This window comes from Chamaea fasciata, unplaced genomic scaffold (genome assembly GCF_029207755.1).
Source record: "Chamaea fasciata isolate MVZ Bird 193981 ecotype frontalis unplaced genomic scaffold, bChaFas1.0.hap1 SCAF_31, whole genome shotgun sequence".
Classification (NCBI taxonomy): domain Eukaryota; kingdom Metazoa; phylum Chordata; class Aves; order Passeriformes; family Sylviidae; genus Chamaea; species Chamaea fasciata.
In genome coordinates, this window is record NW_027094116.1 from 337,360 (window position 1) to 350,432 (window position 13,073).

The 13,073-nt window shown below is 61.1% G+C and overlaps 1 protein-coding gene and 1 long non-coding RNA gene across 3 annotated transcripts; both read right to left on the minus strand.

Annotated features, from left to right (window-relative positions):
- Positions 1-404: 404 nt before the first annotated feature.
- LOC136303204 (uncharacterized) lies at positions 405-2,793 on the minus strand. Of its 2 annotated transcripts, none has more exons than XR_010724170.1 (3): positions 1,710-2,793; positions 820-1,551; positions 405-698 (listed from the first exon to the last, which is right to left on the minus strand). It is a non-coding gene; the product is annotated as an uncharacterized lncRNA (long non-coding RNA). The 2 variants fall into 2 exon arrangements; XR_010724171.1 differs by having other exon boundaries at positions 405-1,551; positions 1,710-1,853; positions 1,965-2,778.
- Positions 2,794-7,875: 5,082 nt separating this feature from the next.
- On the minus strand, positions 7,876-12,696 carry LOC136303082 (Fc receptor-like protein 4). Its single transcript, XM_066206696.1, has 9 exons — positions 12,648-12,696; positions 11,837-12,178; positions 11,282-11,536; positions 10,907-11,185; positions 9,708-10,010; positions 9,541-9,624; positions 9,131-9,152; positions 8,961-9,040; positions 7,876-8,872 (listed from the first exon to the last, which is right to left on the minus strand). The coding sequence occupies exons 1-9, from the start codon at positions 12,694-12,696 to the stop codon at positions 8,763-8,765; spliced, it is 1,524 nt and encodes a 507-aa protein (XP_066062793.1). The 3' UTR covers positions 7,876-8,762.
- Between the last annotated feature and the right edge of the window lie 377 nt (positions 12,697-13,073).

Below are 13,073 nucleotides of genomic sequence, written 5' to 3' on the forward strand. Positions count from 1 at the left end.
GTGGCGGCACCTGCGTGTCTCTGGCAACGCTGAGTCATGGCTGTGTGCTGGCTGTGGGCTAGTGCTGTGGCACTGGTGGCTTTGGGCTGGCTGCTACGAGCAGGTTCTGGGGTGCAGCAGGCTCGTTGCTGCGGGGAACACGGGCAAAATGGCAGAGATGGCAGGTGTGTGCAGGCAGCCTCTGCTCCGCTGGGGAAGCTGTGGAGCACCGTGTTGGGGAAGCAGAGGAGCACCAGGTTGGGGAAGCGGTAGAGCACCAGGTCGTCGCAGGAATGAGCTGCCTCGCAGAAGCAGCAAAGCAGGGAAGAACGGCTGCAGACAGAGAAGGACCACCGGGAGGAAAAGTTGAGGCAGAGAGGAGGACCAAGCTGAACCTCCAAGCAAGCCCCTGATCCCCCCAAGAGACCCAAAGCAAAATCGCTGCTTTTGTGTCACGGTTAACTGCTTTTATTTGCTCATGTATAGCGTGTGTTGAGACAGAAATGAAAATCAGATTGAGTCCTCTCAACCCCCATGCTCCCCGTGGCCCTGCAATCCCCTTCCCAATGTTCCCAGTACACTACGTGGCTTGCCATTGCCCATCCCATTTCCAAAGGAGCACAGTGACGCTGTTGTGCACCAGAACACAAAGACTCTGACTTGAGAAGGCCGAAAATTACTCCTTTATTCTTGGGATGTGTCTCCCTTCTTATGCTATTCTACAGAGACCAATTGGATTCATGAAACAAAGACAAACCTCCTCAATCACATTGGTCAGAGTAGAGGGACGTCAAGAAGAAGTCCCTCCTAGGGAAAGAAACGCAAACAATTTGCCCATACCAAAAGATGTCTCTTGTTTACAGAAAATTCCCTGGGAAAGGAATTTCAGGAAACCAAAACATCTCAGGCACCAACCAGGGCCACAGCACAGGACCTGGTTTCCTGCTCCTGGAACAAAAATGCAGCTTTTTTGGTTAAACGGACACAAATGTTTTTCTTTGCTCAGCTCTGTCAGGCTTTAGGAACAGAATTCGTCAATTTTTGGCTGCCAGTATGTCTTAGTTTGAAAGACAGGTGTCTTCTGGGGAGAGCAGGGCGTCCCTTGGAATGGGGAATGCAAACCTCCTCCCTCCTAGTTATTATAATTATGAAAAATTAAGGAGCTCTCAGGCAAAGATATGGGGATAGGGATAACAGATCTTTACTGGTATGTATAACAAGGCAAACAGCCAGCAACAACCACAGCATTAATAATAAACAGAACCAGGAAGCCCGTAACAGCTTCCCTGAGCGCGGCACTTTCCCCTTTGGTGCAGTTCCGGGCACAGCCAGCAGGGGCGCTGGTGGCTCCCGGTGGGCGGGGCAGGTGCGGTGATCCCTCCGCGGCTGCAGGGGGCGCTTGGGGTGGGCTCAGGGAGCGCACAGTCATGGTGGCTCTGTCCCAGATAGGAAGGGATGGAAGGGATAGATCAGAAACTCCAGAGCTGAGGCTGAAGGAATGGAAGGGATGGATCAGGAACTCCCAAGCTGTGGCTGAAGATGCAGGATGTCTCAGCAGGCAGGGGTTGTGGGCTACAGAGTAGTGAAAAGACTCAGAGCAGTGCTGAAGAAACAGCAGGAGGAGGGACAACAGTGACCCTGCTCCCAGCACAGCAACAGGCCCTACTTTTAGTGAGGCAGGCAATAACAAGATCCCAGTTCCATGGCTGGGCCCAGGAGCAGAGGCTCACCCCACACCAGAAGAAACAGGACTGAGCCGGGCATCTGCAGCAGCAGTGAATTCCTTTCCCCAAGCAGCCGCTCCACCGTCACCATCCAAAGGCGCAGATCGAGTGAATGAGAGTTTCCCATCCCTGCCGAGAGTTTTCCCATTCCTGCCATCTCAAGCACGCAGCCATCAGTGCTTCTTAGCAACTCAGTGGGAGAAAAAGTCTCACAGGTAACAAGGAAAGAAAATGAAAGAAAAAGAAACCAAGCCCCAACACCTTATTTTCACTCCTGGTGTTCAGGTTACATCTCTACTGGGTTTGCCTACTGCCCAGGGGACTGTTTGGGGGGTATGTGTGTTGATATCTCTTCAATTCCTTCTTTTCTCCTTGGGGATTCTCTATTTGCTCCCAGTCCTCTTCTGACAGCCAGTCACAGGTCTCCTGAAAAAACACACCTTCCCAACCAGCCAACCACAGGCCTTCCCAATCAGCCAATCACAATCTTCTCCACAAGACCCACCTTCCCAACCAGCCAACCACAGACCTTCCCAACCAGCCAATCACAATCATCTCCAGAAGACTCACCTTCCCAACTAGCCAACCACAGCACTTCCCAACAAAACCTGCCTTCCCAACCAGCCAATCACAGGCCCTCTGAACAAGGCCCGCCTTCCCAACCAGCCAACTACAGGCTCACCTGACAAGGCCCACCTTCCCAATCAGCCAGAAGGAGAAGGAAAGGGGAAAAAAGGAAAGAAAGGAAAGGAGAGGAAAAAAAGAGAAAAACAGACCATTCTTTCTCCCTGGAAAACAAAAGCAAATAAACAACTCTCCTGTGGTCTGGTGAATCCCATCCCACTGGGTCAGTTCCGCTGGGTTGGTGACTGCCGGGAGTTCCTGTGCCGGGTCCCCGTTCGCCGCAACCCGCTCCCCGCTCGCCGCTACCCACGGCGGCCCCCACGGCTCCTCTGCACCGCCGGGCCGCCCCTGCTGCCAGAGGCGTCTGGCCCCGGAAAAGCGCGGTGCGCGGCGCATGGCTGCCTCCGCCAGCGCTGGTTCTGAGTGCTCGGAACCTGCTGATACAAGTGTGGCCACCACTGATCTGACAGCCCTGTGAGAGACCCGGGGATGGATGAGGGACCCGCGGCAGAGATGGGGGGTCTGGGCAGTAATGGGGGACTGCAGGCAGGGCTGGGGGTCCCCAGACGGGGCTGAGTGTCCCCAACCAGGGGACCCGGGGAGGCTGTGGGGGTGAGGCTCACCGTGCACTGTCACTGTCACGGGCGCCGACTCCTGCAACTCTGATGATACGTCAGAGGACACCCAGCCCCAGCAGCGGTAGCGGCCACTGTGGCTCAGCTGCAGAGGGGACAGGGAGAGCTCGGTGCCATTGAGGGACATCCTCACCTCCTCATTCCCACGGTAGAATCGCACCTCAGTGACTGACAGGCCCTGCCGCCATCGGCAGCGCAGTGTCACTGTGTCCCCCGCTACAGCTGCATCTGCACCGGCACCTGTAGCACCAGCCAGTCTGGGGGACACGAGGGTCCTGTCACACCACAGGGGTCCCATTTTCATGGGGACCCACCATTGGGTCACAGCCAGAGCACCAGGGGTCCCCAATTCCACAAACAGGGTCCCCCTGCACTGGAATGCTCTGGGATGTCCCTGTGTGCAGGGGACGAGCTCTGGTCACACCAGGAGGTGACCCATGGAGCAGGGCGCACTCAGAGCCCTCGGGGTCCCACAGGTGCCACGCTGAGGACACCCAAAGCCCCCTCACCATTTGAGACTGTCACGGGGGGGCTGAGCCCACTGCCAGGTCTGTAACAGCGGTAGGTGCCAGAATAGGTGACACTGACATTTTCAGGTCCGTTCGGCCACCAGCTCCGCCCATCCTTGTACCAGGTGGTGGCACTGGCAGTCCCCGAGCCCTGACAGGTCAGTGTCACCCGGTCCCACAGCACCGCCGGCCTCCAGGGGGGCTGCACCAGGAGCTGGGTGGTCTGGGCACCTGCGGGTGACAGGGGACACCAGCCTGCCAGAGCCACCACGGGGCTGGGGACAGCAGGGTGGGGACATGGCATCCCCTGAGGACTCACCAGCGAGGCCGAGGCTCTGGGCTGGAAGGGAGAAGGGACAGGGCTGGGTGGGGTGGCCCCATGGAGACAGGTATGGGGGCACAGGGTGTGGGGGCTGTCCCTGAACTGTCCCCATGGGGACACTGGTGTGGCATAGATGTCTCGGAGATCGGGGAACTGCAGCCACCCCATCTCAGGCAGGACATGGGGACACTAAGGACACCCCAGACATGGGGAGCCCGTTCTGGCACAGGTCACCCCCCCAGTCCCACAGCCTCTGTCCCCATGGTCCATCTGCATGGTGCTTGTCCCCTTGTCCCTGTCCCTGCATCCCTGTTTCCCAGTCCCTGTCCTCACAGCTGCACCAGCCCCATAATTCCTCTCCCCACATTCCAGTCCCTCCTGTCCTGTCCCCCTTCTCCTGTCCCCATTGCCAGCCCATGACCCTGGTCACCCCATGCACTGGCTCTGCTGGCCTTGGGGACCTCAGGGGACCCCACAGCCCCCTGTGCCCCCTCCACACTGGTCTCTGCCTCACCAGGGCCCATCCCCGGGGTGTCAGGCCCGTGCCCGGGGCACTCACCCCACAGGAGCAGCGCCACCTTCCCGGCCATCCCCGTGTCCCCGGCCATCCAGGCTGGCTGTCACTCGCTGCTGTGGCCACCGGTCCCCTGGGTGGTGGCTCTTCCGAAGAATGGGGAAGGAAGTGACATCAGGCCGCGTCCCCAACATGGCTGTGGCCTTTGCTGGTGTCAGGGTGACCACAGGCTGTGGGCAGGCTGGGGACAAAGCTGGGTGGCACAAGGTGGGACAGGGGGTTCTCAGGAGTGGGGGGCTCAGGGGGTTTGGGGAACCAGGGATGGGCATCCAGGGCAATGGGAGTCCTGAGGAGGGGGAGTCACTCAGGAGAGGGGTGCCATGGGAATGGGGGACCCCAGGGCTCGGGGGACTCAGTGCAGGGAGTCCCAGGAGAGCGTGGGCTCCAGGGATTTGGGGTGATGGGATGGGTGTGCCAGGGATGGAGTGCAGGGGGAATGGAGGGTCCTGTGGGAATGAGGGGTCCTGAGAGAATCCAGGTCCTGGGGGAAGGGGCACTGTAGGGGATGGAATTTGTGGAGAGGATTCCTTGGGAATGGGGCTCCGGGGCCATGGAGATCCTGGGGAATGGCAATCCTGAGATGGGGCTGCACGGGACAGGGAACATAAGGAATGGGGCCCCCATGGTTTAGTTCCCAGGGGAACGGGGGACCCAGCGATGGGCAGTGACTGTCTCACAGGGGGGCGGGTTCTCTCCTGGGGGGCACAGCCATAGGGTCCTGTCTTGGGGGATGGCAGCTCCGGGAGGGTTTCAGACTTCTCCATTCTCGCTCATCCCCTGCAGGATGTGAGCCGGCAAGAGCAGCTCGGGAATGGAGCCCCAGGCAGGAAGGAGCTCCCCAACTCCTCCTCCTTGAAACCAGTGGCCATCCAAGTGCGGGGCCCAGCCATGGCCCAGCCCCAGTGCACAGGGATGGGCATTGGCCAGCCCTGCTCTGGCCAGCCCCAGGTGGCAGCCACGACCTGAGGCTCCCCCCGCCCCCTTGGCTTTGATTCTGGCAGCTTTCGAGCTGCTGCAAAGGTGACAATTCTGTGGCAGGAAAAGGCCTGGCTGTGGTTTGCTGGGCCCTGCAAGAAGCACAAAAGCCAATGGGAGCCCAAGCAGTGGCTCTGCGAGGGCCTTGGATGGTTTTCAGAGCAGGGCTGGCTGCAAACCCCCCTGCAGGGGCAGCTCTGAGGGAAGCAGTCCGGAAATGCAGCAATTGATCATTTTGTCCCTCTCAGCAAGGGGCTGAGAGAGCCCCAGAAGTTCTGCAAATCCCACACCCATCTGCTCAACAACACGACCGGGACCCTCCTTCCTGAACAAAACCTGCAGCCCTTTGGAACCTTATGGAAAGAATATTTGGGTTCTGGCTGCAGCCACCAGACCGGAGGGAAAAGTGTGGAAATGTTGAGCCGGGGCTCTGCCCACAGTCATGGTGTGGCTCTGGGGAATGACCTTGTATCGATTCCAGGTGTCCCCAAAGCTGCTCCATCCCTGCCCTCCTCACCTGCACAGGGCACGGGGAATGGACAGGGCTCTGCCCCGCCCCTGCTCCGCCCATTCCGAGTGCCCAAAGCTGTGGGGGCGTCACCCTGGCCACGGGCTGTCCCGACACATGGCGACAGTGGCTTGGGACACGCTCTCACAGTCGGTTCAGACACGCCGTGACAGTCCCGGCACTCGCAGCGCCATGGCAGCTGGGCCCCTTCCCCGTGCTCTGGGACCACCGTGCCGGTCCCTCCTTTCCGCAGAGCCCAGCCCAGGGTCTCTGCTCCCCCGCCCTGCTGGGGTCTCCCCTCGGCCGTTTCGGGCCCTCCACCCTCGGGGCTCCCCACTGGGGTCCCGGTCCCTCTATCCCGGCCCCTCCCAGCCGCTGCCCCCCGACGGCCGCAGGGCCGGCACCGGCAGAGGCTCCCGAGCTCCTGCAGGATGAGACGTTCCTCGGGCAGCGCCGCCTGAGCGGGGCCCGGCTTCTTCCCGCCGTCCTTGCCCGCAGCACTCGGGCTCCAGCAGCCCCGGGCTGATCCCCCGGGATGTGCCGAACGCTCTCCCGGAGCACTGCCCTTTGTTGGGAACGAGCCCAGGAGCGCCCAAATTATCCCCAGAGCCTGGTCCGGGACCTCCTGGGAGGCTGTGCCCGAGCGCCGAGAGGGTTTTGGAGGCTGATGGGTGTCACTGCTCTGTCCCAAAACCTCGGGGCAGCAGGAATGGTAAGCAGTGCCCCACTGTGACCCGGCCCCGTGGGCCTCACCTGAGCACCCTGTGAAATTCCCGGCGCTCCTGCTCCACCTGCATGGCCAGGGGCTGTTCCCGTGGCCACCTGCTCCAGCCGCTCCCGCCTCAACCACTGCCCCAGCTCCGCCTTCCTGGCCGGCCAGCGTGAAGCACCGGCCTCGTGGCACAGGCACTGAATCATCTCCAACACCAGCAAAAACCACCAGAAAACCTTCCCGGCGGCCAAGAAAAATCCTTGTGGGCAGAGCTGGGAGCACCTGCCCCCAAAATGTGTCCAATGCTCAAAATCCCTGCGAGAGGCAGAGGAGCCGTGTGTTTATGTACAGGTTGGTTTAGGAGCACGGCAGAACTTTAGCAACCCCAGCCCTAATTCCAACATCTCGTTAAGGGCCTGCAGCACCCAGAGCAGAAGAGGGGCATTGGCCCAACCAGCTCCAGTTTTGCCCTCCCAAGCGACTGCTCCCTACACGGGATGTCCCTGTGCTCCAGCTGCAGCCGCAGAGCCCTCGGGGCTGTGGCTCTGCTCTCCCCCTCCTCCTCCTCCTCTCCCTGCGGCTGCTGTGTGGGGACCAGCAGTGGCCCAGGAAGAGCAGGAACTCCAAACGTGGGCTGGAGCCCCGTGAGGAGCCCCGGCAGTGGCAGCACCGAGCATCTGCTTCCCTCCCCATCCCAGGGGAGTTCAACATTCCCAGAGCTGCTGTGCCAGGGCTGAAGGAGGAAATGGGAGTGAAAGGCTGAGGGGTTTCAGGAATTGTGCCGTAAAGCCACGAGAGGTGCTGCTGTGACCCCGAGACCTGGCTGGGCAGTCAGTGCTGCCGTCCCTCTGTTCGAAATTGGAGAGAGCGGTCGGGTGTGATGTTCAGGGCGTGTGCCTGGCCCCAGGACGCTGCAACGCTGCCACTCGGCATTACGATCCAACCTGCTGCCTTGGCCGCTTCTGCCGCTGCCGGTGGTGGTGCCGGGACCGATTGGTGGCCGTGAGTTTGCAAAAGGAGCGATTTCCCCTCCTCCCCCCTGGCCGAGGCCGCCATCGCCCCTGGGGGGTTCGAGCTGGCCCCGGGGCGCCCCCTGGTGGCCGGGAGTGCTCCTTGCAGCGCCCCCTGGTGGCCGGGAGTGGTCTCTGCATCGCCCCCTGGTGGACGTCGTCATAACTGCACCGAAAATGGAAATCCAGCACTGAACGGGTGGGAAAGTTCTGGTTTGGTGTTGTTTGTTCTGGTGTCTTCTAGAAATATTCTGGTTAAGAGCTGTTAAACATTTTTTTATATATGTTATACTGCTTTTTTTTTTCTGGAAACCCACTAATTTTTGAAATTATAAAAAGATTTTAGGCATGGGTCTTCCTTCCATTGCAGGAAGGTTTCGCTTTCCTTGGGAGACATTTGTCTTTTATTCCAAGACAGTTGCCAACTCCTGGCTTCCAGCATGGATGGGATAGACACTCTAAGAGAAGACACAGTCAGACACCGAGCCACCTCATGCTCTGCCTTTGAAGCCTTTGGGCACCAAGGGCCCTCCCCCAGGTGGGACTTCTGGTCACCCGGCCACTCAGGAGCTGAGTTTGGCAGAGCGTCACACTGTCCGCAGTGTGCCATGGCCGACAGACAGATTGACAGACAGGGCCCTGTCTCACCATAAGCAAGGCCTGACTCACCCTTGCCACACACTGGTGTTCCACATCACACTTTTCCTGTCTCTGACACCCCACCCTGTGCCAGGGCCTAATCCCAAGTGTCCTGGAAAAGGGGGAGACTCAGAAACACCCACAGGGCCTTTGTGAAATCATCGTGTGGGGAACACCGCAAAGGTTTGAGACAGGGGAGAAGAGAAACCAGAGCCTCCTGAAGGCCGCTTTGGCCGTCAGGGCAATGAAGGTCCTGAGCCCTGCCAGGTTCCTCTGGTGGAGGAAACGTGCTGGGGGAAGTGTCCAGAGTTTGTTCCTTTTTGGGGTTTTTCTCTGGAAATCGTTCCTTTTGTGACCCTTTGAATTCTGAACCCTGTTGCTGTTGGTTTTGTTCTCCCGTTGCTGTTTGCAGGAAATTGTTCTTGTCTCAGTCCGTTGGGACATTTGCCTTTTGTGCCTCCACTGGCAGGGGGAGGGGCAGTCTTTAGTGGCAGCACACACGTGTGGGTGCCCTTGGGTGGGGACCCCCAGTGCCTCCCACCCCCCCAGTGTCACGGCACAATCTCACAAATGTCACTGGGCTCCCGTGGTTGTCGGTGGGGTCTTGGCAGCTCTGCGTAGGTCACCTGGCGTTCCTGGGGGACAGTGACACGGGGGGGCCCTGCAAGAGACACCAGTTGGGGGGACCAAGGTGGGGGGTGACACCGGTGGGTGACGTGTCACTGTCCCTCCCACACCACTGTACTCACGCTGTGCCTGTTTGGTGCTCACGATGTGGGTGTACAGAACCTCGCCCTCCTCTGGGGGGGCCAGGGGCTCCGGGGGGGCCCTGTGGGGATAAAGGGGATGTGTTGGAGGGGATGGAGAGTAGTGGGGTGGGAGTAAAAGAGGGGCCACAGCCCTAGACCCCCCCACTCACCTTTCCTGGTGCTTCCTGATGGCTGCAGAGGAAAGAGGGGAGAGGTGACTGTGGGTCCCCAGGGCCCTGACCCCTCTCGATGTTCCTGAACCTCCACAGGACCCTCAGTTCTCTACAGGACCCCCAAGCATCCCTGAAGCCCCCCAGAATTCATGAACATCCTCACTGCCCCCAGCCAAGTCATCCTCAAGAACCCAAAGCCCGGCAGGGAGAGACACTCCCCAGAATGACCCCAGGACCCCTGAAAGAATCCCCAACATCCCTGCGAGACCCTCCAGCACCTCCCAAAACCTTAGAGAATCCGAAGCCAAGGTTAAAATTCTGGGGCTAAGGGAGCCGCCTTATCATTCCCCAAATCTGTGGGGCTTCCTACAGTTCCCTGGGACCCCCATCCCCTCATTGTCACCCACCCCGGCGGTGCCACCAGTGCCAGGCCACAATGACAGCCACGAGCAGGACCAGGAACAAAAGGGACCCACCGACCCCTGCGGCCACTGCAAGAAACAGAGACGGACACATCAGGATCCCCCATCACAGCAGGGGTCCTGCACTCCCTGGTGACCCCATGTGACCTCACCTGTGCCCCTGTGTCCCTGCGGTGTCACCTCCAGGGCCAGCTCAGGGCTGAGTGCCCGGAACACGCGGTGCCCGTCCTGTCCCAGCTGGTTGGTGGCCACGCACTGGTAGGTGCCTGAATGTCCCACATCGATGTCTGCAAGCACCAGGACAGGACCCCGGGCCACCTCCTGCCCGTTGTGCAGCCAGGTGAAGGTGACAGGGGCTGAGCCCACCTGCACCGAGCAGCGCAGGGTCACGGGGTCACCTGTTTGCACCTGGTGTGACAGGGGACCGGGGGTGATGGTGGCATTGGCCACGGGCACTGCAGGGACACAGACAGGGTGAGGGTGGGGGGAGGGGCTGGCAGCCAGCAAGAGGGACAGGGACACGGGGATGAGAGTTTCCTGGAGGATGCTGTGGGTGGGGTCACCCCAGCCTGAGGGTCCCACTCACCCAGGACGGTGACATTCAGGGGGACACTCTCAGCCATGCTGTCCCCGTTGCTGACCCGGCACTGGTATTGGCCGCTGTCATTGTCCCCAACATGGTGCAGCTCCAGGTTGGGGCCAGTGCCCAGCAGTGTCCCTGAGCCCCCACGGTGCCAGGTGAAGGACCGGGGACCTGTCCCCATGGCCGCCGCACAGCTCAGCACCAGGCGGTCCCCCAGTGCCACCTGTCCCCCGGGGGGCTGCGCTGATAGGGACACCCCTGAGACAGGGACCCCTGTAGGAGGTGGGGAAAGCAGGGGACAGTGAGGGACATGGGGGGGGCATTTTCAAGGGGCAGGGAGACCCCAGTGAGGAAGAGAGGGCCCAGAGCTGAAGGGGGGCATGAAATAAAACCCCAAGGAATGGTGGGGAGTTCAGGGAGGGGACAGCTGGAGCGGGCTGAGGGGGCACCACAGGGAGGGTATGGTGGGACCTGGGGACCAGGAGGGGAGATCAGAGATGGGTGGGGTTGGACCAGGAATGGGTGAAGAGACCCAGTGAGGGATGGAGGGACATGGAGAAGGACCTGAGCAGTGACGCGAGGACATGGAAAAACTTCAGAGGAAAGATGGGGGTGCCCAGGAAGGGCTGGGGCACTTGGCGAGGGATGTGGGAAAGGATGAATGACCTCCGACAGGCATGGGGGGTCCAAGCAGGAATGGGGGTCCCGAGGCATGGCAGGGGACACGAAGAGGCTGTGGGGGCTCCCCGTGCCCATCCCCGCACTCACTGTGCACCGTGACGCGGAGTCGGGTGCTGCTCTTCTGCACGGTCCCCTCCTCGGAGTGCACCTGGCAGCTGTAATTCCCCGAGTAGGAGACCCCCACGGCGGGCACCTGGAGCTGCGGGGACACCTGCGGACCCCGCACCAACTGCCCGTCCCGGTAGAAGAGGTGCAGGAGGGGGGCTGGGGGCCGCAGGGGGCTGGGGGTGCTGAGGCAGCTGAGATTGAGGAGGGACCCCTCGATGGGCTCGGGGGGACCCTCCAGCACCGGCACCGTGAAGAGCTCTGGGAAGGAGATGAGGGGAGGACTGACTCTGAGTCCCCTGGGATGTGGCTGTGGGGGTGTCAGGATATTGGGGTTCCAGCCGTGGGAGTGCTCACCGTGCACTGTCACTGTCACTGGAGATGACGATAATGGCCAGAAGCGCACTGAGCCCGCACAGTGGTAGCGGCCACTGTGGTTTGGCTGCAGAGGGGACAGGGACAGCTCAGTCCCCCTGAGGTACTCCCCCAGATCCTTCCCGTCCTGGTAAAATCGCACCCTGCTGACCGATGTGTCCTGCCTGACCCGGCAGCGCAGTTTGACCTCGTCGCCCTCCAGCAGTGTCTGTGTTGGCACCTGCAGCACCAGCTGGTCTGTGGGACAGGAGGGTCCCATCACAACTGAGAGGCTGGAGACAGGTCAGAGGAGGGTGCCCATGGCACCGCAGACATCTGGGCGGAGTCTCCATTGCACGGGAGGATCCCAGGAACACCAGGAGACGCTCCGTGGCACAGGTGTCACCAAGGGGGTCCCATCACACTGGGATGCACTAGGATGACCCTCAGTGCAGTGCCCACGGGCTCTTGCACCCGAGGGGTGTGAGGACACCCACAGAGTGGAGCCCACCCAGACCTATCCAGAGGCCACTGTGAGCATTTAAGATCCCCTCTCACCATTTAGGACTGTGACGGGGGGGCTGAGCCCACTGCCGTGTCTCTGACACTTGTAAGTGCCGCTCTTGCTGACAGTGAAGCGGTTCCATCTGTTCTGCGCCCAGCGCTGCCTGTCCTTGTACCAGGTGGTGGCACTGGTGGTCCCCAGGCCCCGGCAGGTCAGTGTCACCTGGTCCCACAGCACCGCCGGCCTCCAGGGGGGCTCCACCAGGAGCTGGGTGGTCTGGGCACCTGCGGGTGACAGGGGACACCAGCCTGCCAGGGCCATTGCATGGGGCTGGGGACAGTGGGGCGGGGACATGGCATCTGCCGAGGACTCACCAGCGAGGCCGAGGGTCTGGGCTGGAAGGGAGAAGGGAAGGGATCAGGGCGGTGGTGGCTCTGCAGGGACAGCACCATTTGGGGGGACATGGTGTGATGTGTCCCCAAACTCTCCCCAAGGGTAACACTGGTGTAGCACAGAGGTTTTGCTGACAGGGACACCTCAGTCACCCTGGGCTGAGGCAGGACATGGGGACACTGTGGACCCCCCATGCTTGCACAGGTCACCACCGTCATCCTCACAGCACCTGTCCCTACAGCCACACCCCCATGGCCCCACGTCTGTGACCCCTTTCCCCCGGCACCAGTCCTGCTGGCCCATCTGCATGGTACGGGCATGACCCTTGTCCCTGTCCCTGCATCCCTGTTCCTTGGTCCCTGCCTTGGGGACCACAGGGGACCCCGCAGCCCCCCCGTGCCCCCTCCCCACCGGTCTCTGCCCCACCAGGGCCCATCCCCGGGGTGTCAGGCCCGTGCCCGGGGCACTCACCCCACAGGAGCAGCGCCACCTTCCCGGCCATCCCCGTGTCCCCGGCCATGTGCACTGGCTGTCACTCGCTGCTGTGGCCACCGGTCCCCTGGGTGGTGGCTCTTCGGATGAAGAGGAAGGAAGAAAGGTCACGCCTCATCCCCACGTGTATGTGGCCCTTGGTGGGGACAGGGTGGGGGATGGGTGGAGACACAGCAGGGGACAGGCTGGGGACATTATGGGATAGTCTGGGGGCTCAGTGGGGGATGGTGTTCCCAGGAGTGGGGGGCTCAGGGGATGTGGGGAACCAAGGGTGGGTGTCCAGGAGAATGGGGGTCCAGGGGAATTGGGGACTCCATGTCTCGGGGGATTCACGGATGGGGGTCCTGCAGGAAAATTTTTCCCCAGGGGTTTTTGGTCATGGAATATGGGTCCCAGGGTTGGGGG

Bases quoted from the DNA above. Each gene is read 5' to 3' on its own strand.
- LOC136303082 (XM_066206696.1), bottom strand. From the start codon at position 12,696: ATGGCCGGGGACACGGGGATGGCCGGGAAGGTGGCGCTGCTCCTGTGG. The intron at 9,153-9,540 runs GTGGGTGACAAT...TTTCCTCTGCAG, and splicing joins GCACTGGTGGCACCGCCGGG to CCATCAGGAAGCACCAGGAA. The intron at 9,041-9,130 runs GTGAGTGGGGGG...TTATCCCCACAG, and splicing joins ATCAGGAAGCACCAGGAAAG to GGCCCCCCCGGAGCCCCTGG.